Genomic DNA, 25,231 nt, shown 5'->3' on the forward strand with positions numbered 1-25,231 from the left:
ACTGCTTTCCTAGACTCCTAATATCAATACTAACATCTTCTTAAGCCGAGGGTTACCAACTTCTTCACTGGGATATATGTTTTTATCTCATTGCCCTGTAGATTTAGTTCCAAGAATACGTAGGCAAGGAAGATGCTATTTGCTGCAAAATGCTCCGTTTCTGCATCAAGCTTGAAGATGTCAATTTATAGCGAAGATATGAAAGCGCTTGGTTGTTTTTATCATATTTGGTCATCCCGTGGACACCAGAATTTCCACAACTTTGAGTGAGAAGGAGATGGTAATTAATCACTTTAACTCAATTGTTGCACAAAATTGATTGCAGAGGAAAGAGAATGACATAACCAATTCTCTGTCCTAGACAAATGTAAGAGTTCTTCTAAACTTATTATTACTACCAGAAAAAGGTCGTGACTTGCTTTTTGCATCAGCATTAAATGACCTATTTACAATTTCAGATATTTAAGGCAAATAAACTCTTCGAATTTTGCAATAGCAGAATGAAGAAACCTACTAAGACACATCAAGGCCTTGTAGACACTCAGCTCATGAGTACATGATACTGTTCAGGCGTGCCAGAAATGTTTCGACTCCGAGTTCCTGCCAGAACTGATCCTGTCAGCTCATGAGTATCTCCATCTCTGAAATGAACGGAAGACACTTCATCTTTAAACAGCCAGAACTGCAGACAAAACCAGATCATCAAATGCAGCACGGGTCTCCAATTCTAAGTTCCTCCACCGATTGTTCCCAAACAATCTGATATCTTCAAATCATCCCTCAATGATTCCCCTCATCTGGTCCGGTTCTGACGTAGCCTGAAACTCACAGAATTCTACAAGAGGACATCCTCCAAAGAAATTGTAGGGTTTTGATTCTTTAGCTGAATGAGCAAAGCAATATCAACTCAACTACGAGATTTACAGATTTCAGAAACTTTCCTAATACGATCCATGACTACAGGAATATCTTTTTCGCTCAGGGTGGTGAAACATAATCTGAACCAACCAGGTTCAATACAGTGACAGGAAGATCCGGGCGTAACATTAACCTTACCCACAGTCAAAAGCTTATCCCAAAGCTCAAGTTCTCCTTTTTCATTATAAGATCTGATTAGCCCACTCATGTCCATCCAACAGTAGAAACCTCCATTACTCTTCATGCACTCAATTCCCAACTGCTTTAGTCCGGTAACAAATGCATTGTACATCCTTTCAAGTCTTTCCCGATTATTCTTCATAAACAAGTGGATGAATTTTGTGTCTGCCAGCATTGAGATAAGCAAACGCTGGCTTGGAGCTGAAATGGATGAAAATCTTGCCAACTTTTTGGCAGCAGCCAAAACATTCTCATTGAAAGTATAAATAACTCCAACCCTAAAGCCTGGAAGAGAGAGATCCTTCGAAAGACCATACACTATATGGACTCTTGTCCGATCAAAATCTTCAGCATCAATTATCTCTGCCAAACTGACAAAATCTTCACTTCCATGAGTGGATCCTGCCAATATTTCATTGGAAATGAGGTGAATATTCTTCTCTGTTGCAAAGTCCAAAAGACTATAAAGTGTCTCTCGATTGAACAAATTGCCCACAGGATTTGAAGGGTTCGAAATTATGATCCCACGAACTTTAAGCCCCCGTTTCCTTGCTTGGTTAAAGGTTCGATCAAGAGCAGTAGTACTCAGACAGAAATTGTCAGCACTGCGGCAAGGTATGGGTATAATTTCGACACCTGTTCGCCATTTAACATCCCTGTCAAGACTGGACCATAACTTATGACATCAGTGCCTGGACAAAAGAAGCTGATGACCAGAGATAAATATTCTGTGAACAGTCAATTAATCTTACTCGGGATAATATGGTGATGGAACAAGAAATGCATTTCCAGGATCAGCTAAGCAGAAACTGAGAATTTCAATTGCAGGGGTTGCACCAGCTGTCAAAACAATTTGTGAAGGGTTGAAGGATACTGATTTGTCCATTACTTGAGACATGAATCCAGCTACTGCCTACAAGACTAGTGAAATCAGCATATACAGCAACAAGATAAAAAGCAAGTCCAAGCACCGTACACATGATTGCAAGTCAGCTAATTGAAGAGACAAATTGGATATCCTAATAGCTGGAAGCTATAAGAGCTACGCCTAGAGCCAAAAAGTCAAACTTTATCCGAGTCCATGTTAATAGTAACCTGTGGACTTATTGCCCGAATAATTACGTTTAAGACTCCAAAAGTGGCAGGGGGAGAGAAAGTGCTACTACAAGAAGCAGAAACATATTCAAAACTATCATCTTTTAACTAAAGTGAGTTAGCAACTAGTGTTCATTAAGCACATCTGTCAATATCATAATTATGCAGACACAGTACTTTGGTTAGGACACACAGTAATGTCAAAGCCATTATTTACAAGTGACAAATCACATACAACAAATTGTAGTGACCAAACTTGTAATTCATTGTTTGAAAACCACAAATTTGATTACCAAAAAACATGAAACAGTAATCATTTTCAAGATTTTTGAACAAACAAGTTTTCTTTAATTGAAAGAAATGCAAATTCAGTTCATATTCGGCAAAAGCTGCTAAGATAACTTGAGATCTCTCAGCCACACACACTAGGCTAAGAAAAAGTTCTACACTGCAGAAAACAACTCAACAAATATGATTTCCATCATATTACTAAGAAGATAAAGCCATAAATAATTATAGACCGGATAAGAAAGAGTTTAATATTAACTGCTCCAAAGAACTGTCAACAGAAAAGCCCAGAATCACCAGAAATGAAAGCATCCACTTATCAAGATTATCTGTTCAACAAATCAAGGAAATTGTAGATTGAGACTTTAGGCAGGCAAAAGCAAGCCCTGAGTCTTGAATACGTTCGGAATTTTTTAATCTAGTTTTTCATTTTCTTGCCTGTACTCTACTACCAATGGAACGCATTGCAAATTCCAGTAGTTCAAAGAAGCAGTACAACATACATGACTAATTTGTGCTGTGACATCTGCCAAAGATTGTCTTCATGACACGACTCTGTGCATTGACATAATGATTTACACTCATGCAGGACATATTTGCTTCATTTCGAATGTCTTTCCTTTGTTTTTCTGTCTTTTGTTTAGATAGAATCAGGATATCAACCAGCTTCACACTCAATTTTGTATCACAGGTGGAGATTCTTCACCAAGGTTCTACTCGTTCTAAAGCACTTGCCAAAAGATACTCATATGAATTAAATACACATCTTCCGAAAAAAAAAAGAATTAAATACACATCATCAAAGCAGCCATTCAATCGAATTACTTGCCGCATGGGAAGTTTCTACTTCAATTTTAACAGAGTCAATAGCACTTCAGAATGGATATTGCTTCAGAAAAATTAACACATTAGAAGCAGGAAATGCAATAAACTTCAGAAATTCTTATGCAACTCAACAAGTATTAACCGTAAAACAGATAGAAGGCATTCATTCGAATTACTTGCTGCATGGGAAGTTTCTCCTTCAATTTTAATAGAGTCAATAGCACTTCAGAACAGAAATCGCTTCAGAAAAATTTGCACAGTAGAAGCAGGAAATGCAATAAACTTCAGAGGTTTTTATGCAACTCAACAAGTATTAACTGCACAACAGATAGAAATGAGACGTAATGTCAAAGTACTTGCCACTTTCAACTCCATCAATCCATCAAATGGCTGATAAGTTGCTATTCCACTAATACTCATGTCCTGTCCCAATATTGATTCCTTGGCATTCTCTGCTAGCCATTCTTGAACCAAATCTAGTGACAACTGTTACAATAAACAAAAAAAAAAAAATCTTACAAGTAATTACACCCCATCCTTAAACTTAAAATCAGCATATAAACAAAAGCGAACACTTAAGTGAAACCTACAAAAATGTACCTAAACTGCAACCTACAAAAATGTACCTAAACTCATATAGGATACAATTCGATTCCAAACTTTCAATTTTGCCAGGGAACCAAAACGTTTGTTCTAATTCAAACATTTCTGACTACATAATAACCACACACAAATAAAAGAATTATACTATTCATTTATGCGTCAAAATAGCCAAATTCACCATGCAATGCTAAATGAAATGAGACAATAATTATAAAAATAGAGTTAAAACCAGAAACAGCTTTACAAGACCAAACACACTGATCCAGCCTTTTAACTAAAAAACTAAGAACATAGAGACACAGCCTTCAATAACTTAACAATGACTATCCAATCAAACTACCTACATTGCAATTAGTAAAAAGCCCAGTAGTTAACATCCCTCATTCTCTATCAGTCTATCTCAGATTCTCAGAGTTTGCATACCCTTTCTCGCTTCTTCCTTCCCAACCTAATCAGATGATTAATTAACAATGCCCAGGTAACAAAGAGACTAAGTTTCAATGACAAAAAATAAATAAATTAATTAAATAAAGGGAAATACCCACTCTATTTTCAGCTAAGCCAAGTTGAATAACACCATCGGGATTACTTGACCCGTCATAAGGGTCCTCTGAGACTCTCTTCAACCCAACATAGTAGGGCCCGTCAGCTTGCTTGGCAATAGAATCGGCCCGTGAAGCCAACAGTGGTGCTGGCCCACTTGACCCTCCTCCTCTGGGAGATAACAAAGAACGAGACTGAACCCTTTGCAAAGGAGAACTTTCCTGCAAATGGGTTCCCGACGGTGACCTCGCCGGAGGCGGCGGCGGAGAGTTCTCGCCGGAGCCACCTTTAGACCTGTTGCGCTTTAAATAGAGCTGGAAAAAATAAAAAAGAGCGCAAGGGATTACAGAGCCTAGAATTAGGCCACCTCGGCCCTGAACTACACCTTGTAAGGGCACAATCACCCTCATCGCCGTCGTGGCTCCGCCGCCAGTGCTGGTGCTGGAAGGAGTGGATTCTTGGTCTTTTTTCATTGCTGAAACATTTTCCAGAAGCGGGCCCTCAGGAAACAATGAATCATGAACTTGGGGTCGTGGAAAATGTCAGCATGGGGGGGTGGCTGAAGTGAAGGTAGCGGACGACGGATACTACGAAGGAAATGAGCGAAGGAGAAGTTAGAAAAAGAAGAGAGAGTGGCTGAGGAAGGAGGTTTCTCGCTATGATTTAATTTTTGTTAGTATCGCTCCAATTTTTGTTAGTAGAAATATATATGTGGTTTTAGCAACTTTTGAGGATAAGTCTTAGTAGGGTGGAGTGGGGAGTTCGAGTCTTCGATGAGATGATATTGCGCGGTTTTTGTTTCGGTTTCTACTTTCGACTTTCGAGGGGGAGGGGATGAAATGAATCTTGTCGTTGGGATCTTTTCGGAGGGCAGGTGAATTGACTAAAATGGCACTCAAGTAAAGTTGGGTGTAGTACAATTTTTCAACTTTCTTGGGGGTGTGTTCGACACAAAACCAAACTCTGCAAATTAAAATCTGAAACTTGAAATCTGTATTTATTAAATTACTAAATTTTTAAACATTAAATTTGATATATTTGAGTGTATATCACATTAACTTATCACTTATTTTTTGATTTAATTTTATCTAGAAAATTCAACGTCGTTTAATTAATTCAGATGTTCTATTTTTTGTTATCAAATGTATTTGAACATATTAAGATTTAAACGCATTAAATTTAAACATTGAAATAAGACATTAATTAATCATTGTGGCTGTAAAATTTATAAGCTTTCTTTCTTTCTTTTTTATATAAATAAGAGCATCAAATTCTAAATTTCTTCAAACCGAAATGTCTCTGCAAATTCTTAAAAAACCAAGCAGAATTTAAATGCGTCTTATTTGTCAAGGAAAGATAGCCCTCCTGTGCTAAATTGCCCGAGATCATATATTTAGATGTCCTAAAATTGATAACTATTCAAACCTTTTTTTTTTTTTTTTTTGCACTTAATGAGCTTTGAAAACCGTCAAGATAGCAATTCCATTAAATAAAAATATGTACGGATTATTCTAAATATTTAAGAAAAAAGTTTCAAAACTCAAAAATTCATATATAGAAGTTTATTTGTATAAATAAGTAGTTCACAAAATAGCGTAAAAAATATTTTTTTGTAACCATGATTTGCAGTCCAATAATTCACTATACGAGTGTATTTAGGTTCGTGCTACATGCAGTCATCCAGCCAACGTTGTTGGTGATTGTACAACAAAGATTCAAACAAAGCTATGGCTTGAAGCAAATTGGTTTACTTGTAAAATCTGAAGAATTATATTTAGAGAATCAAGTGGATATATATACATATATATATAGAGTAGATACATCAATTTACTTCCTGTATCCGGTAAAGAGTAAAGTGCATGAACTGATATTGCACATCCGACTAGCTAAGGTAACAATATATTTTTCAAATATGGAATGAGTAACGGTACACAAAAAATCAACGCTGTAAATTTATCATGGGCTCAATCATTTCATTGGGAACAAAAGAAAAGGCATTTCAGTCAAGTAATCATTTCATTCTAATGTTTTACTAGCAAGCATTTTCCGTATAAATAAAGGATCAAAATATTCCTCCCTCTAACACGAGAGGCAACTGGCAAGGGCATCATTTGCATGCGATGCCAAAAGTCATTTTTTTTATTGTTTTAATCCATAGTAGCTTTGATTGTGGGAAACTCCAAAGTATTTGAAGAAGCTATCCTATCTTATATAAAAGTATTTTCGTTTAAGGCCTGGTTTGAATGGCTCTTCCTTTTTTTTTTTTTTAATTATGCTTTTTGTAAGTATATTATATTTCCCAACTATTACCTTTTTACTTACATTTTTCTACAAAAATTCCTAAAAATAAATCCCTCTTAGGTCCTCCTTAGCTGCAAGAAGTTAAAATACCAGCCTGTCCCTTCCCCGCTATTGTCAACCACAAAGAACAGAAGTATCCAATCCCATGAACGCCAGAGGAGCAAAAGCTGCATGGCTCGACAACCTCAACCACAACGGGAAGAATCCAGGCCGCCAGGAGCCCGAATGAATGTTGCCTTTTTTTTTTTCTTTTACCCCTTTTTATTTTCCTCTCGGCAATAACTTTTAGATCTCAATAATAGTTTTTAGGACCGTAGAACACGCTACCAAGTAGCCTTGAATTGAATCTTCCTCTTATTAAGTATCTTTCCAATTTTAATTGAAATGAATAAAAATACTCGACACAAGAATACAATATATATATATATATATATATCTATTTAAAATACTTTTTTGATATAATTTTAAATTAAATTTTTTATCTCACATACATCACATCGTTACAGTGCATTTTTCTGCAAAACCTCCAATATATACTGAGAAAAAATCTTGCTTCCTTCCAAGTCCAAAAGTTGCATGATGAAATATTCCAAGTATTTGTAGTTTTACGTTTTATGCACAGAAATTGAGCCTCTGCAGTATTGTCAGCAGTAGCATTAATTCGACAGAAAGAAAGATGAACCTAACTAAATAATTATAAGCCCTATTGGACCATGCAACCCACGGGGACCAGAGCAAATTATTCAAACAAACAAATAAACTCTTTTTATGCAAAAAAGTATATCAGGAGATGTTATGAAGTCTTGATGGTAAGTTACAGTCAAGTACAGCTAAAATTCGCTATTTTTAAAAGCGAATGTAAAAAAAATATACTGTAGAAATTTGACGTAGAAAAATAGATCAAGCGATGTCATGAGCATGCAAGCGATGGTGAAGACAAGGTATCACCATTGCCAGATGCCGTCCAATTTGGGATAGGCCTTTTGTTTCTGTTTTTGTTCCTCTGTCTTTTTTTCTTTTTTTTTAAAAAAAATTTATTTATTCAAATGTCATATTCCTTGTGCAGCAGCAGTAAAGAGGTTCATTGTGTTCATATTTTGGGGTAGACCCTTTTACCTCTTAGTGTTCAGAGAATCAGAAGATATGTGGCTTTTTCCCATGGGCTCCTTGTCCAGATGTTGTCCAATTCTAAGGTTTACTGGGCTTGTTTTACATTTTAAGCCCTCTTCTTCCTCTTACCGTTTTGTATGCATTAGAAATAGTAAAAAATCATCAATCAATCAACTAAAATAAAAGAAAATAAAATCCTGCATTTTAGTGTTGAGGTTCTGCTACTTGATTCAAATTTTACATGGGAAATATCCAACAATAGGTTTAGCACTCGAAGGCAAAACAACAATAACAAAATTTAACAAACAAATGCATGTACCTTCAAAAAAAGTTAAAATTCATAGACATCTGGATGGTGCTTAAAAAATTCTGCATTCTGAATTGGTCATAAGTGGATTTCTTAGTCATAACGGGCTGGGCTTTAGCCCTCCAACAAACCCCAAAAACAAAAATATTAGGAAGATTGATGTATGGATTCCTTTTTTCTTGTCTTCTTGTGATGCAAATTGTGTAGCTTGATCATCATGAATAAATTGAATTTATTGAAAAGTAAATTCTACAGGAAAAAGCACAAGTTACATTTGGCAAAAATGCATGTACAATTGGAACAAATCCATCCTATGAGATAGGGTCCAAATGAGTCGAATCTCAATATAATTTTATGAAACTCGAATTCGATTTTGAGTTCGACGAGGTCAAAATCTCAAGTTCGATTCCAATTCAAGTCGAGATCGAGTTTAAAAAATAAAAAAATATTTTTTTTAAAAAATAAATGAAATAAAATTTTTTTAACAAATAATAAAATATTAAAAATATATATGTAATTTTACTATTAAAATAAAAAATTATATATATAATCAAATTCAAGTCGATTTGCGAGTTAACGAATTTAATATTTTTCTACTGAAATTCGACTTAATCAGTTTGAACTCGACTCGAATTCGGATTCAAACTACTCGTGACCGACTTGTGAGCGGATCAATTCATTTGCAACTGAGATAGACAGTGCATTTATTTGTAAACTCCAAAAAAAAGTTGTAAATGGCTGGCGTCCTCATAAATGATAAACGATGGGTGATGAAAATTTCGAGCTCATTTTCTCGGTAAAGTTTCGGTCAAAGTCTGGGATCAGAGAGGACAATCTTTCAATCGAGGATGGGCAGGTACGGGTAGTAGTATTGTGCAGGATATACTACCATATTCCACTATTTATGACGCCAATTTATTACTTTTTTCAGCTGAAAAAAAAAAGTACATTTCCATTTTGTGATATTTCCCATCTTTTGAATTTTATGGGGGCGGGACCCACTACTTGAATTGACCAGACAAGGAAATCAACCGTTAGGGTGGCAATCTCGCGAATGGATGACAAGACAAGGGGTAAAGCTGGACGGGCGCCGAAATTTCCTTCGATTCGGACAGTTTTTGAGCCGCCCGAAACAGAGCTCAAAGTCCGATGGCAAGTTTGCCCCTCTCCTCAAAGACAAACATATTATCCTCTTTCCATCAAATGACGCTTCCGTCCCCTATTCCCCATGTTTTCAAATTTCAAATCAATTCTCTTCAATAATCTCAACTAAAACACACTATTAAACCAACCATTTGTCAGCCAACTACAGGCTACAGCTACACGCCAAAATAAAAAAAAAAGAAGAGAGAGAGAGAGAAGAAATTAATAATTGACTTGAAAAAAATTAAAGGTAATGGCCAATCGTAGACTTTATTTGATACAAATTATATATCAATTTGGCTAACCAATTACTAGCAATAGCATGAATATTCTTAATATTGTTGTTAAATCTTATGTATTAACTCGTTTTTGTAAATGTGTTTTTTTAACGGGTGCTTATTAGATACTTGTTAAGATTTATCTAATTTAATGTGTATATACACATACTAATAATTATTACTTTTTTTTATATTTATATACTTTTTATATTTAATCTTTCCTATTATGTCTTGTATTTATTTATTTTCCTTAATTAACCTTACATTTCAAAAAATATGACTACTGAAATATATTTTTAATGAGTGTTCTATAAATAGGACCGTTAAACAGATCCTTTATAAATTGAATTGATGACCACGATAAATATAGGTATTTTTTATAGTATCTTTTCAGAAATATATTTGTCATTTTGCTCAAAATTTTTTCGATATACTTCACTTTTTCTTCTAAGTTTCAAACAACATTAAATCGTTAAAAGTACAATTATAAAAACAAAATTAAAGGTATAGATTAATAAAAAGACTTTTTCATCTTTCCATGCATTTATTGCATTCCAAAACTATTGTTTTGCAAATCTTGATAACCAACCATACCCTTTGTTTACACCATAATGACCTTGGATTAAACTATTTTTGCATACTAATGACTTACAGCTTGCCTTTCACAAAAATACAAAAGATCAATGCTTATCCATCATAGAATCCAAAAGAAGCCGAAGTAATTAAGAAAATATCGCCAACGTAATTCGGGGGCGAATTCGTCAGAACGAACACTAAAATGCTAACGTTATCTGCCCGGCCCTTTCCCCCTTACCCGTCCTATTCAAAAATTCGATCCTTCTTATTCCCTCTGCCTTTTCTGCCCTCTGCTGCTTTTCTCCATCTATACACACAAAAAATCTGTACCTATACAATTCCCTTGTTTCACCGGCGCCGGGGGACTGAGATCATTAGCCGGACGAGAAGAGTTAGCAACTCATTTCAAACAAAATGGACGAAGAAATGGAGGAGAGTGAAGTCTACACCTTCACGGCGGTCGAAATCGACCTTGATTACGAGTTCGACGCCGTTCGCTACTTCGACTTTAGCCGAGAGGAGTCGTTAGCTGAGGCTCATGAAGCCGAGCTCTGGTTTGAAACCGCCACTACTTATCCGCCTTCTCGTAAGTCCTTGCATCTTTTTTTTTTTAAATCCCCAGTTTTTGGAGGAAATTTTATTTTTTGTTAGCATTTAGTTAGTAATTCTTTATTTGAACAGAATAAAAAAGATCAGATTTTACAATCTTAGTGGGAACGCTGGGGCCATGGGAGGGTTTTAGGAAACTTTTTGGTGGTTTATTATACTATTTCATTGACTTGAGTGATTAGTTATTTTGTCACATTTCTTTGCCAATTTCTTGTTTTCTTTTTATTTTTTGTGGTGCGTGTTTTCGGTTTCGAAATTCCTATCCGGAGCCTGATATTTAGCAATCATCGTTTGCATTGTAGTTAATTCAGTTATTTTAGGCTCTCTCTTGTCCGGATTGATAAAGAATTTCTGGCATTTAATTCGATTTTATTTGTACACATTGGGATGATGCAATGGCAGTGATGAGAGTTGGCATACTGTCCGTGGTAGGGTGACTTTATCATTTTAAACTTAGCATTTTTTTGGGTAAGAAACACGCAATAACGTGCGTTTGGGGTACGTAATTTTCGTTGTTGTAGTACAATAATATGCTGTTGCAATGTACAAGATGTTGAATTGCAAATATACTTTGATTTCACACTTGTTGAGAATTTTCATATTGAAACTTGAAACTTTACATCTCTTGCATTCTTTTTCAGCTTTTGTGGCAAGGTTGTTTAATGTGAATGATGGCTTGCTGGAAAATGTAAATACATCCCCAAAACCCAAGCACGTGGAGGAAGCAAATATGTTAGAGAGTGATTCCGATAATGAGGTGGATGAAGAGACTTCAGCTGTGGATAAAGGTATAATTTATCTCCTTAATTTTTTCTTGTTTCATTTCACGTAGTTTATCTTTTAGCTGCAACATCCATGAGGACTGGCCGAGCATGTGCCCACCTATGCTCTGAAAATGTTCATTAGTTGTTTGTTGAACTCAATGAGTATATATAATACCACCTCATCTGACTGATAAAAGTTAACTGCATGAGCATGCAATGCTCCAAGATTTGCTATTTATGCGACTCTGAAGTGGGCGAAATACAAGAGGTACTAGTGCGTGAGACCGTCAATACTAGGTTTTGAGGATGGTTGCATGAAAAATTGCTCAGACTGTTAATAACCATCCATTTTAAACCCTATTATCTTATTAAAAATAAGTTTTGTCTCTAAGAATAAATTTAGAAGACTTTCATGAAGCATATTTGCTCTTAACTTAATGCTCCCTGTTGTTGATGGTTGAACAATTACTTACTTGAAAGGCATCCCAAAAATTTATAGGTTAAATGCAGTTCATGAGGGAGCTTCTTAAGAAAGTTCTCTTCAGGCTGATAATCATCCTAAGGTGACATGGGTTTTCCATTATTATGATTCTTATTTAACAGATGGTGGACAAAAAGAGTTCAACTGTAGAGGGACTTCTGCAATTTTGCAGAATAGCAACCAACAAAGGTTTCAGAACCACCAACAATTGGCTTCAGGTCTTATAGCTTCCTTCTTTCTGGCATTTGTGCTTCAGATTAACTCTTAGGATCTAAAATTTATACTGATCATAAAGCTCATTTGAAATTGACTTAATTTTCTAAATAAATGAAGTTTTTGGGTTTCAAACTCTAAATATAGCTGATAAATATTGCTGATAAATATTGCCTTCTATGGAATAACATTTTTGCTCAAAAATGTTTAGATCTTAGTCCTCTTCTCATGCTTTCTTAGGTTGAAAATTATGCTTAGGAAACTGTATTCTGTGCAGGGTTAACATTCTATAATCACATGAAGAAAGATAGTTTAAAAGCTAAAACAAAGTCCAGTGCGAAGCCATATCTATCAAGGACTTCAACCCTAATGAAACCAACAGCAAGTCAATTGGCCAAGCAGAATGAACCTCGTCAAATGTGTTCTTCCAGGTATGTATGTATATGAAGAGATTATACTCCTTATTTCCTTGTTTTCCTAAACTATCTTTGTATTGTTAATGCATTTTACACAATGTTCTCTTCTCTCTGATAATGATTAGTATAGACAATGTAGAGTTTCTGGAACTGCTAAGTCACCTGGCTTTTTTGGGCTATTGATATCTTTGTTATACCATCAAGATGTGGGTTCAATTTCGGTATGCTTGAACTGATACTGAGTAATATACAATATTGTTGTCTCAATTTGCTAGAGAAGGAATGTTTACCAATCATATAACTCTTTGACCAGTGTTTGAGTGCACTGCCATTTGAGCAAGCTATTAAAGGTTTCAAGTCCTTATCATCTGACTAATTTCTTTCCTGAATCCTAGGTTTCAGAGGCAGTTGGTTGATAAAAATGAGAAAAGCACAAATAATTCTTTTGGTGTTGAAATTCAGGCTGCCAAGAGACAAAAACTTGAGGGAGGTCACTTGAGCAAGGTACTTTTTTGTTGTTTTGTGTTGATTTTCTTGGTTGCTTTAATCCACATTCAACTCTTGTATATATCAAATGCTTTTTTTACTGTTTCATTGTGATGGCCAATTAGTCACATTTCTTTATTTTTTCTTAGAATGTTGTTAATAGTATCAGGTAGTCCTTTTGTTGGATATGATGAGCATAAGAAAAGGCCAAGTGAAGAAGAAATGAGACAGAGATATGAGATCATAGCATTTCCATGGTTATTTTTATTTGATGTTTTGATATGCTTATCCTTAGATGTTATTGGCAGCAATTTTTTTTTACTGTTTAAATTTAGTCTGTCTACAGCATACACGTGCTATGGTTGCATGGATCATCTGCTTTTTGAACGCTGTAAATGAGCTAAAAATCTAAGGATGACAAATTTCCCATCCGGTAAAACAATCTTGGTGTGTTGGAGAGGAGTCTTGCTATTGATTGTTGCAGCCAATGGTCAAGTCTCCAGCATGCTTTTGTCTTTTAGATGACTTTGTCATCTTCATGAATCACTAATATCAAAGATCTGACATTTTTTTTTTGGAAAGGGACTAATATAATTCTACAATTTCCTTTGTGCTTTTCTATATTCATTTCTTTGTTGAGAAAGATGTTATCTTATTTCTGTTTTTACAATATACTACTACTGATGTTGTCAACTATGTTAACGCTCATGGGCCACTGCTGTTACTTGATGTAATGATGGCAATGCGACAATATTCAATCATCATTCATTATGGCCATAAGGTGTCTGCTCAAAATTGCAGGATACAATGTTCTTTTAGTGCATCACTGAATGATCAAATCCTTATGGTTATGCTGATATATCATACATTTCTTAAGAACCTTATAAGTTCACCTCATTGACATTGTTGTTTTTTATGTGTTTCAAGTTTTTGTTTTTGCACAAGGATATTAATTTAAACTGTCTACCTATTCTGATTCTCTGGAACAGGTTATTGACACAAAGCATCAAGTGAACTTTGTCCACAAGGAGCCTAAAAGGGTAAGTCACTTCCATTGGAAGTATGAAAGTCAGCCAATTTATGTACTTGCTTATAATATGGTATTACTGATAATTTTGACCCTTAACTCCTGCACATAAGAGAATTTGGCCATGACAAGGTTAGCCGAGTGTGCTATCTTAAAGTAATAAGGCCCAGCTGGTTGGCATCTGCAAGTCTTGGTTGGTTTTTTATTTGATTGGAGAAGGCAGTTAGGGAGGGATTGGGGGACTCTTAAAATGGCTTGCATTTGTTTTAACCACTGTGTCTATGTGTATCAGACGTGACAAACTATTTTCGTAGATTATCTGGAATTGTATAAAAGTTGTAAATTTTGTAGCCATTTGGTGCTTTGATAGCCCAGTGATTAAGAAAACAGTATATATAGGACTTCTCATTGCATCTTTTTCTAAATGAATTTTTGGTACATGTGATGTGCTCTTGGAATGTTCCACAGGATGGGATTGTTGTTGGCAACACCGTGCAGACCAAGTTGAGGATTACTATTCCTCGAGAACCTGATCTTGAAACAACTTACAGGGCTCACAGAACGAGGTATGCTATACACATTGCTGAGTTCTAAGCGGAGATATCTTTTTCTGAAAACATCAACTGATGCTTCTAATACTTGAAATTCAGACCCAAAACTGTTGAAGAACCTCGAAGTTTGACATCAACTGTTCATAGGTTCAAAGCTCTCCCATTGAATAGAAAGGTTACTCAAAACTGTTTTATCAAAATCTTTTACTAACTGCCTCTGGTTGTACATTGCTAAAAGTAAACTATTTGCAGATACTTGAGGCTCCTTCTTTGTTGGCTCCGAAAAGAAGCACCCCTAGAGTGCCAGAGTTTCGTGTAGGTTCTTTAACCATTGCTTTTCTTATTCGTATGTTACGAATGAATTCGGCTCTGTATAAAAACTATTTCTTTTCCACAACTTTTTAGTCTTAAATTCACAGTGTGCAACATAAGTGATATCCACATGAAAACCTCTTGAATATATTTTTGAAAATTTTCTGTCACTAAAATGTGTAGGAATTTCACTTGAAGACTTCAGAGAGAGCTATGCAGCACACTGCAATTGCTTCAGTGTCTGCTGCATCTTTCAGTAATTCCAACAAGGTTAGCTATTAGACATATTGGATGTGATGAGATTAGGTTCTTGTAGTGTATGGTATTCTATCTTTGTCAGCTATACCTGTTGTTCTCGACTTAAAATATAATGAACAAAAGTAAATTGTGATGTTACTCTTTGTAAATTTTTTCCTGCTTTGTGGCATTCTATGATTGTTAATGGTGAGGCTGACCATTTCTGTTTATGGGGCTTACATTTATCGTATGAAAGAAATGTCCCCTTTATGAATATCTGAAATAATAATGCCTTGTTTTCTGATTAATGCAAAACTTATTTCAGGAGGTGGAGAGCAGGAATTCAACCTCACAACAATGTAGAGATGAATCCAGAAGGTAAATTTAGTGGAAGCTTTAGTGCTTTTTTGTAGTTTACTTTCCAAAATTTCTCTACCGCCTTGTGACGTTCACAAATTCTGTCTAGTGTTACTTTTGGTTTCATAGCTGTCCTGGTCTGTGTTTAAATTTTAGATTGTCTGAGAATTTGGGTACCCTTTTTAATGAACGGCAGGCCTTAAGCATTCTTTTTTTTTTTTGGCTGTGAATGTTACTTTCACTACTTTTGACATTAGTGCAACCCTGGCACTTCATTTTCTAATCTGTCTTGACGTGTTCTTGTTAGAATCCATATCGACATTTTCAGCTCCACATGGTGCTTGTTTTGTTCTTTTAATCTTTGGCCTGAAAGCTTAATTACACAAGTAGTTGCAATGAATATGTTTGTTTTTGACTTGTGATTATTGTCATACTTACTGTTTCTCCTCTCTCTATCAGATGTAATGTTGTAGATACATCAAAAGAGAGGTCCGAGTTATCTCACAATTTCAAAGCTCTCCCTCTTAATAGGAAGGTCAGATGTAAAACATCTCTTGCAGAACTTATCAAATTGTTTTCTAGGAGTTATTGATGGTTTCTAGTACAGATACTTTCAAGTAAAGGAGACATTGGAGTTTTTAGAAATAGCAAGAGAGAGATCACAGTTCCAATGGTAGAGAGCATACCATATTTCAATTTGTGGTTTGTTTTCCAGTTTGGCAATTCTATTTCCTTCTTATGTTTGTTCGCTCTATCTTACAGGAATTTAATTTCCATACAGAAAAGAGGGTTCAGCATAATCCACCAATTGAACTTTTTAACAAGGTAAGTCCCAAGATATCTACTCCAAGACATGCAGCAGAACTTCTGTTATTCTTCCACATTGACGGACTTCTACACTTCTTTTTTCTATGCCAGCTCTCTCTTACGTCTGAACCCAAATCAAAGATAAAGCAGCCACATCCTGCCAGCCTACCTGCAAAGGTAAGGCATTTTATTTTAGAATTGATTTTGTTTGTCTGTGATGAATTCAACTGCTTACGTTTTCTGAATGAGAAATCTTTTTTCCTCTAAGGGTTCAAAAGAAAACAGATGGGATTCTTTTCAGGAAGAACAACAGGTATGCAAGGCTGTTCCATGATTTTATTTTCATTTCTATTCCAATAGGATTCGTAATGATTGTTTGAGAGTTGTTCTCTGTTAATTGCATAGAAAGCTGACAATCATAAATTTTGAAATATTATTATTATTATTTTATTTAAGGTAAAACATGACATGAAAGAAAAACTACACTTGAATGGAGGAAAGCAGTTCAGCAGCAACGTGAAGAAAGCTGATGATGGTTTAATCTCTGGCACCAATAGGTTAGTGGCTTTAGGCTTCTGAGTTTCTGAAGGTTATCTGTTGAACTACATATTCTGAATTGAGTTGCTTTAGGAGTTTGGGAGTTCGCTGAGAATAAAGGCCAGAGGTCATAGCTGCATCATTGATGGGCAGCTATTCACCTAAGCTTTCATTCTGATCGAAGTTGGCAAAACCATACAGGATATGTGGCAAGTACATTCATTGTCAAAAAATTGAAGATCGTTAGGCACATACATCCACAGTGAAAATATCGAAGCTTGTTCAGCACAGAGGCCAACTTTGAGGAACCTTGTTTTGGTTCTGCAAATCATTTTTTTGCAAGTCATGCCTGAAGGCAATGATACTACAAGTTAATCATCTCAATATGCTGAATGTTGTTGGACAGTGTACAGCAACCTCATTCCATCTTCTTCAGGTTATACACCATCGAAAGTTTACTGTATCAGAGCTTATAGCTAGACAGAGAAACGGCTCAAGATATTATATTAAATTATTAATATCTGAGCTGCTGCTTGTAATCGACCTTAAGCTAGATGGTTAGTTGATAAAGTGGTAGTTTTTCTATTTGAGAAGAATAATTAGTTGGTCTAACTGTTTCCAGTAGTAAAATGCTGGAACTTTGCTTCCATTGAATGCACCAGATCTTCATCCCTTCCCAAAATTTCAGCATATCTCTGAGCATGGTGCTATTTAACCAAATATTTTGCTTAATATAATCGTATAAGATGGAAACTCATCTACTTCTCAAAATTGGTATATGGAGTTGCTGCTTTTCTACGGCTGCATGACATCTGTATGCTAGTAGCAGAATTGTTTATTTCTAGAACTCTCTTACTGGTCATGAGCACGTTGATAATTGCTGCAGCATTCAAATCTGTTCATTTCTACAAACACATGCCGTGAGTTGTAAAGGTACTGAGTTTTTCTGCACCATTTTCTGCTACCGAATGGCCTAGTTACTGTGTTTAAGAAACTGACTTATTGGACCATCTGTAAATTTCATTCTCTTTGCTATCAAAGTCTCCTTAGTTCTCCCCATCAGAACCCTTATTTCCTGAGTTATGCTTTCTTGTGGTAGATACAAGAGATAGAGGGGACTGCTTTGTCCAACGCTTTATGTCGCAACTCTTTTTCATGGGTTTTTTCTCCTTTGCAAGCCTTCTCTTTTTTATGGCAATGGCAAGGTCATTTGGGAATAATGTCCGCCAGACAAAAGCATGGAGCAGTGTGGAGACAAACAATATTGACACCAATGCTGATGACATAAAAGAAAGAGTCAAGGCAAGGCCTTTGCTTACTGCTGAAGGGGCTGCCTCTGAATACTTGATGCTTGCTATTGACACTGTTGTCATCGGGAAGGTATAAGACCACCATGCAACAGAAAACCTACAGAATGCAAGATTATTTTTGCTGTTGGAAAAAGTTCTATATTCGGAACGCGAGGAAAAAGAACGTCATATAGGCATATAGCTATCTAAACAATCGTATATCTTGGTGAGGGTGGGAAGATAAATCTGCCCACAGCAATTTAGACAGTCAAACCCTACCTGAATCCCCTGAAGAAGTTGATACGGACAACCAGTGATGAGTAGAGAAATAAAGCAATGAAGTAGCAGGTCCTTGCCAAGCCATCAAATTCGCCATAGACAGCTCCCCAAGCAAGGCTTGCTGCAGCTGGAGTTGCTATAAACATGGAATAGACAGGGTGTAGCTCCTTAGGGAGTGCTTCACTTGTTGGCAATCGCTGATACAATGTTACAAACACCACCAGATAATGAGCAAACCCAATGGACCACAAGAACTTGCCAGCTTCTTTCCATCCCACTTTGGCAGCCAATATTGCTCCAACAAAGTTTCCAACAACTGAGAGATGAGAAGATGGATTTGCCACCTTGCAGAGACGTCGTTTTCCGCCCGAAAGCCATTGACCATAAATTTTGAGATCAAGAAACAGAATTGGGGCCATAAAGACACACCAAATCGCTGGATGAAGAGTTTCTGGTGCTATTCTCGGTGGTGCTCCAATGGCTAAGAACATGCAGACAACCCAAGGTGCAAAAAAGAAATTGACTCTTACTGGATGAAAATACTCTCTCTTGACTGCTTCAAAATACAATGCACATTTGAGTGCATAGGTGACAGAAATTGCAACAAGGACACCTACGGCCAACAGCCACAGCACAAAATTGATGAAAGGTGTAACATGAAGGAATTTGGTAGATGGACTGCTGGAGAGAGCACGCCAAAGAATGGCCTGACTGCTTAGGCCTAAACAGATACCAAAGCAACCAATTGGGAAACGAAGGAGGAATGGCCATTTCTCATCTTTGGGTAACAGTATGTCCTCCGAGTCCTGCAAAATGATTAGGAAGAAATTGACACTTTGGACTCAGCAAGAAGCTGGTAAAGTAATCAGGGATAGTGCTAAAGAAAGCATCATATAATGGAAAACATGCAACTGATCTCCTAGTGTGGCGGTCATCAATTTTCACTCGAAGGTTGGAAATCCAATGGTACCTTGACTTGGTCTAATTCAGGCCCTCTAAGAGCAGCAAAGTATCTTCCAGCGGGAACACTCTCGTTAACAGATTCACCATCATGTTGAAGCCCTTCTCCAGGAGCATCTTGATTTTTCTGAATATGATCAACCCCACTCTCTCTCTGGGGCAATGCTGAATTCTGTCTACTCAGAGCAGATTTAGTTCTGAAGATGTTGAAGTCTGCTTTCCTTCCTTCAACAAAGCGACGAGTTGAGCCATAGTCTCCAAAACTTGTTCCGCTTCTTCTAAGTAATTCACGTTGATCTTTGGTTTTAGACTCTTTACTCAGCACCGAGAAGCCTGTCTCCAGGGAAACTTGTCTGCTAAAATTTCTCCGAGCCCTCTTTCCTTCCCTAGCTTTAACAAGCCTGTGAAATCGGTTCTCTGCATTTTCAACATTGCTGGCTATCTCTTCTTCTCCTTCTGCTTCTTCGTCTTCTTCTTCTGGCAAGATCTCATGGATGTCGACAAAATGAGTTTCCAGGAAACTCGGAGAATTATTTGACTTTGTATCCATTTGTATTTGTGCGTATAAAATTTCGCTTCTTTTGTCAATGGAGGAGCCTAGGTTAATTTAATGCTTGATATGGTTTTCATGCATTACAATTAACTGATTAAAGAGACACAGAAATATTTGTACTTGTATGTAATTTATTAATGTTGGTAGGATCACGAGAATACAGTGTATACCATAGGTGGTTGTTTATTTGGTGCATGAAACGAGAACCAAGGTTTCTTTGAAAAAAGTAAACTGCTTTAAGGGGTTTCTCGTGAGAGAAGAAGAAGAAGAAGCAAAAGTTGTGGTTATGATCAACCATGATTTGAATTTAGGTGCAAAATGCAAGAGGCATCAGTCTGCCATACCATGCTTTGCTGGTAGATGAAGGAGGTTTCCACCTCTAAATTGCTTCACGGGCGCTAAAATAGTGGGCAAGAATGGAAGAAATCTACTGCCTGGAGTCTTCGATTGTTGAATAAAGTTCTGCGGAGTTTGACCATGCTGAAAACCAATCACCAAACTGATCACCGCTGGTCATGCACCACTCAGCATTAGAGAATACCCATTTTTGCGCTTTTAGATAATTATTCTTTGACTAAACTTTTGCAGTATATTCATTTCTTGACTTTCAGTGCTATTTAACAGTGTCGAGAAAAGACTTTTGCATATTTAATCCTTCGCACACATACATAATTTTTTTTTTCAAGGGAAAAAAAGGAAGAAAAGTCTTAAAAATCGAACTAGGAACGTCATCATGACGTGGTTAGTCTTGGGGATGAAACACCCACATTTGCTGCAGCATTTTTTTGTTTAGAAGTTTTATGAGATCCTAATACAGCATGATCAATTTGGAATTAGAATTGTCTCTCCCTTTTAAACGGACGTGGGTTTGTTGCGAAGGCAATGAAGAAAACCTAGGACGATCAAGTCGCAATCTGGGCTGGGAACTATTTCATGTGTGCATCCAGACCTAGACCCAACAAAACTTCAGATCCTTGACATCTTTGTTAATCAGATTTTGACCTTCATTGTTACAGGAAAAGATCACCGTGATAATTTTTATTGTTACAAAGACCAAAAATTTGTTATTTTTCTCAGGTCTATATTCTAGTTTCTCATGGTTATTCATGTTTATTCTTCTTTTTTTTTTCTTTTAATTTTTGGTATAGTCATGAACAATTAGTTGGATGAAAATTACATGTTGAAACAGAGCTAATGTGACACAACACAAATAAACAAACATAAGCACGTAAAAGCAGTTAACTGAAAATAATGATCAGTTTTGTCATTAACACACATTAGGTCATTAATTAATGCCAAAAGAAAGAATCTAGCTAGCAATTTAGCAACTGCTGAAGATCTAATTGCATGCTCTGACATTTTTATCCTGTGCTACCATTTGCTTTGCAAAGAGAGGGAAAGAAGAAAGAAAAACAAAAAAGAAGTTGTCCATCATGCATGGAATACTGGGGCACGGCTCAGCATATATTCTCTCTGAAGCAGACAGGAAACTACAGAAAAATCCATTTCTTGTTGAGATTATTACGCAATACAAACGAGCAGTTTTACTTTAGTCTTTGCCGGTCATAGCAGTGGAAGAAGATTTGCAAGCAATGCCAATTGGAAACTTTTAGTGTTTTTAAAGACCATTTCCAAAACGGGTTTATTGTGTTCCTCCTGAAAATGTGTTTTGCTATTCTCAAATAATTAAGCAAAAGATGGCGATAGTTTTCTTTTACATACATTTCAATGTTACCCAAATAATGACAAAAAGGAAAAAAATCTAAAATAAGGGCTTTGTATGTGATTACTCTTGCTAGTCCACGAAAGAAGTGGTACATTTGTGGAATGGACAATCACTGTGCATCCGGGATGAAGCTTGCTGTTGATGTTACTACACCTGATTTGGGATCTCCTGCTTCTGCACCTGCTCCCAGTTCCAACCCTCGCTCAGCTGCAGTTAGAAAAATGGCTCCAACATTCTTTGCTTGGATTATTGCTGCATTTGGCGCATTCTTGATGGTGTAATACATACATACACAGGCCCAGAGAGCCAGTACTGCTGAGATAAGAATATGCTTTTGCATTTTTTTTTCATTATTTTCAAGTCAAATTCTTATTGTATTTTACTTTTCTGCGTTTCATATACATGACATAGAAATGATATATATAATTATGTTATGCACTGTTTCCTCTAGAGAGATTATCTTAATCTTGCATTTTTTTTAAACTTGGCCTAACGTACTTGACCAATTAAAAGATATGTATTCTCGAGTTAGATCTAGATAGGGGGTGTAAACAAACTTAGTCAAGCCAAATCTTTAGTGTTAAAACTTGTTTGATTATTTTATCAAATTTAAAATTGTGTTTAATTTCATTTGTTTATCTATTGAGTCGAACTCAAATAAACATTTATCAAGGCGAGTTTGAGTAACTTAAGTTTTTACCTATACATTTTTATTTTATCAGTAATCAAGTTAAGTTTAAGCCGAGCTTACAAATTTATAGAATGCAAAATACTATTAAAACTTGATTGGATTAGTTAACTAATTAAGTTCGAATATGCTCTTGTTGAGCCAAACTCTATTTGAGTATCGAGTAATTTGATTGATCTTTTAGCCTTAGATCTAGATGGTGTGACCAGACTGACTTGGAAATGTGTTTGGCATGAATATGTATATTGGTGAAAATGAGATAAAAAGAAAAATATTTCCTCCATGTGTACGTCTTGGACCTTTTCCCTTTGTAATTTTGGAGATAGTACTGAAGTTTGATGGAATTATTAATTGGGATCATGCAGGCTACTACACAAAAATTGTCGGACTCTAACAAACTTCTTTTCAAGGATGGAGAATGGATATGTACACTGCTTCTTGGCCAGCAACCAGTATCAATACAACAGGCTAGGGAACCGCGGAAGAGCAGTGACCGTTGCCAGATCAACCATCCCTGACCAGTATAACATTTTTTGAACATTTTGTAATTTTATGTAAACTTCTTGTATATCCTTACAACAGAGGTGTGATATTTTGTTACTATTTATGTGAATTCCATATGTAATAATTGTGTCTCTGTCTGTTATTAAGTTTTACAAGTAATTCAAATAAAATTACACCTTGTTCAAAAAATATTATATTGTTCAGAGCTATTGTCACTAACAACTGTCCGTGGCCTTGGTCCGGTAGGCCATTATTGACAGATCAACTCGGCAACTAATTTTCACACAAGTGATTAACAGACCTTATCATAAAGGAAGAAAAATATGAAACTCTTAAAAGTAAACAAGGATTTTAACCGGTTAGCCCTCTTTGTATTGGACGCACCAGCCTGCCATTTTTTTAAGGAGGAAAATGAAATTTTTGTTCTCCATAGTGGAACATTTGAGAAACATAGAGAAGGAAAAAAAAAATGAATTGGCTTTTACCACTTCGACCGTGGCAAAAGACATTACTCTAGGAGATAAAGATGATTGGAAGCTAGATTTTGATTACCAAGCTTGGGCTAAGGGAAAAGAGTTCTACGTTTGTGACAAGCTCAGTAGGTTCACAATTATTCAAAATTTTTTGGGTCACCTTCACATTTCTTTTTTTTTTTTTTTCCTTTTCCGGAATCCTCAATTAGCATAACATCTTTCACCTTGTAGAAAGAAAAAGTTCATATTAATAAAAAAAAAAATGTACACGTTTATCGTCTTAGATAAGAATTCTCAACATGGCTTCTCAGAATGCATCGTAAAAGTACATTCCATAAACAGTAATTTTTACAGGATTAGAATAAGCTAGCTATAAGGTTAAAAACTAAAAGTGGGGAAAAAATGGGCGCTGCTTAAGATTAATTCGTTAAGCCGATAAACACAGTAAAAATACAAATAAGATATACAAAATAAATATGGAACTCTTTGCTATAATGCGTAATTAATTGTTAATTGATTTGTTTTATTTTATTTTATTTATGGTGATATTCAATTACATAAAAGGAGCCCACAACGTATAAAAAGTGTATTGAAAGGGTTTCAGAGAATACACCAATCCAGCTGGTCAAAAATGCTCTAGATAGTGGGAAAGATGTAATCACTACTCTTGCAACTCCAGGAAAGAAATGGTACATTTGGCTTTGAGGAGCTGCAAACCACTGTGAATCTGATCAGATGAAGCTGGTTATTAACGTTCAACAAAAAGAGGGATCATCTGACGAGAAATCAGGGACAGCTAGAAGACATGGATGATTGCTTCATTTGCTCTCTTCGCCATGACAATGTTCTGAAGTTTGAGAGGCTGCAATGGAAAGATTAGTGCGAGATTTTAATCAATTCCTCCACTATGATATAGGGATTGCTGAAGTGAGATGCATGTATATATTGCTAATTATTTCTTCATTCGTTTTTTCTGATAATTTCAAATAATTATAAGTCCTAGTGTTTTTGCAAGGTTATGGACCATTAATAAGGTCCCCAAATTGTTTTAGGACGTATTATGAAACTCTAGTTTCTTTTTAATTTCAATAGCTTCCCCCCCCCCCCCTTTTTGGGAGAAACAATACAACTTAATTTATTAAGATAAGCAAAGGTAATTCACTAGTTTCTTAGATTGTGTCAATTTGTAATTAATACCTTTTACTTGATTGCTTGGCATGAAGGCCAAATTAATTGTTGCGGACGTTCTTGAAAAAAAAAAAAAGACATTCAAACAAGTAGATCGAGTTATGTAGTAAAGATTATCAATTGTGTTAAAGAATTTTTCAAAGACTCAGCATATGCAAAAAATGGTTAGCAGTGAATGAAGTAAGCCAATATCAGAAGAGTTGCTTGAAATCTTTTTGGGAAAGCAACATAGGAAACCATTACTAACCTGTACACTTCCACATAATTCATATCAAATAATTAAAAGCTCATTGAGGTGTCGGTACATTAATCTCTAGAACTTAGAACCCTTAAAAGATGAATTAAGAAAGAAAAGATTGCCAGAACTAAAAGTGGAGAGAAGCTGACAAATGAACAACGAAATTGAGAGTAAATGAAAATGAACACCAAAAGTAATACCCACAAGGAACCGAAATCATCTGCAAATGCTCCACAATATGTTTTTGTGGAGAATAAAAATGCTGGTTTGTTGTACTAAAAGGTGTACTATTGTACTACACTACTTGCCTGCTTTTAAGAATATATATATTTTCTTTCCCTAAATGCATGCTTATATATGAGGCTCCTT

The 25,231-nt window shown here is 35.9% G+C and overlaps 3 protein-coding genes across 5 annotated transcripts; 1 reads left to right on the forward strand and 2 right to left on the reverse strand.

Annotated features, from left to right (window-relative positions):
* Positions 1-251: 251 nt before the first annotated feature.
* LOC113781170 (probable aminotransferase ACS10) lies at positions 252-5,170 on the reverse strand. The gene is made up of 4 exons (XM_027327042.1): positions 4,455-5,170; positions 3,667-3,792; positions 1,851-2,011; positions 252-1,763 (listed from the first exon to the last, which is right to left on the reverse strand). Exons 1-4 carry the CDS (start codon positions 4,923-4,925, stop codon positions 908-910), a joined length of 1,614 nt encoding a protein of 537 aa, XP_027182843.1. The 5' UTR covers positions 4,926-5,170; the 3' UTR covers positions 252-907.
* A 5,319-nt stretch (positions 5,171-10,489) lies between these two features.
* Positions 10,490-17,204, forward strand: LOC113779103 (protein TPX2). Of its 3 annotated transcripts, XM_027324543.1 has the most exons (18): positions 10,490-10,753; positions 11,418-11,564; positions 12,144-12,239; positions 12,512-12,665; positions 13,046-13,154; positions 14,126-14,176; positions 14,632-14,729; positions 14,814-14,889; positions 14,967-15,029; positions 15,210-15,296; positions 15,589-15,641; positions 16,080-16,155; positions 16,228-16,293; positions 16,383-16,445; positions 16,539-16,604; positions 16,696-16,740; positions 16,884-16,984; positions 17,058-17,204. In XM_027324543.1, exons 1-18 carry the CDS (start codon positions 10,582-10,584, stop codon positions 17,074-17,076), a joined length of 1,542 nt encoding a protein of 513 aa, XP_027180344.1. In that variant the 5' UTR covers positions 10,490-10,581; the 3' UTR covers positions 17,077-17,204. The 3 variants fall into 3 exon arrangements, with proteins under 3 accessions (XP_027180344.1, XP_027180345.1, XP_027180346.1); XM_027324544.1 differs by lacking the exon at positions 16,228-16,293; XM_027324545.1 differs by lacking the exon at positions 17,058-17,204 and having other exon boundaries at positions 16,706-16,740; positions 16,884-16,974.
* A 91-nt stretch (positions 17,205-17,295) lies between these two features.
* On the reverse strand, positions 17,296-20,067 carry LOC113779102 (guard cell S-type anion channel SLAC1). Its single transcript, XM_027324542.1, has 3 exons — positions 19,503-20,067; positions 18,533-19,338; positions 17,296-18,371 (listed from the first exon to the last, which is right to left on the reverse strand). Exons 1-3 carry the CDS (start codon positions 20,040-20,042, stop codon positions 18,011-18,013), a joined length of 1,707 nt encoding a protein of 568 aa, XP_027180343.1. The 5' UTR covers positions 20,043-20,067; the 3' UTR covers positions 17,296-18,010.
* Between the last annotated feature and the right edge of the window lie 5,164 nt (positions 20,068-25,231).

Source organism: Coffea eugenioides, chromosome 8, assembly GCF_003713205.1.
Source record: "Coffea eugenioides isolate CCC68of chromosome 8, Ceug_1.0, whole genome shotgun sequence".
NCBI classification, from domain to species: domain Eukaryota; kingdom Viridiplantae; phylum Streptophyta; class Magnoliopsida; order Gentianales; family Rubiaceae; genus Coffea; species Coffea eugenioides.

What these genes read in the sequence shown, in the direction of transcription:
- LOC113781170 (XM_027327042.1), bottom strand. Translation starts at nt 4,925, where the DNA reads ATGAAAAAAGACCAAGAATCCACTCCTTCCAGCACCAGCACTGGCGGC. An exon ending in TTGGCTTAGCTGAAAATAGA is followed by an intron (nt 3,793 to 4,454) that starts GTGGGTATTTCC and finishes TTATTGTAACAG; the next exon opens with TTGTCACTAGATTTGGTTCA. An exon ending in GATTGATGGAGTTGAAAGTG is followed by an intron (nt 2,012 to 3,666) that starts GCAAGTACTTTG and finishes CTAGTCTTGTAG; the next exon opens with GCAGTAGCTGGATTCATGTC.
- LOC113779103 (XM_027324543.1), top strand. Translation starts at nt 10,582, where the DNA reads ATGGACGAAGAAATGGAGGAGAGTGAAGTCTACACCTTCACGGCGGTC. An exon ending in CTTTCAGTAATTCCAACAAG is followed by an intron (nt 15,297 to 15,588) that starts GTTAGCTATTAG and finishes AACTTATTTCAG; the next exon opens with GAGGTGGAGAGCAGGAATTC. An exon ending in GAGAGATCACAGTTCCAATG is followed by an intron (nt 16,294 to 16,382) that starts GTAGAGAGCATA and finishes TCTATCTTACAG; the next exon opens with GAATTTAATTTCCATACAGA.
- LOC113779102 (XM_027324542.1), bottom strand. Translation starts at nt 20,042, where the DNA reads ATGGATACAAAGTCAAATAATTCTCCGAGTTTCCTGGAAACTCATTTT. An exon ending in CTGAATTAGACCAAGTCAAG is followed by an intron (nt 19,339 to 19,502) that starts GTACCATTGGAT and finishes ATCATTTTGCAG; the next exon opens with GACTCGGAGGACATACTGTT. An exon ending in AACTTCTTCAGGGGATTCAG is followed by an intron (nt 18,372 to 18,532) that starts GTAGGGTTTGAC and finishes TGCATTCTGTAG; the next exon opens with GTTTTCTGTTGCATGGTGGT.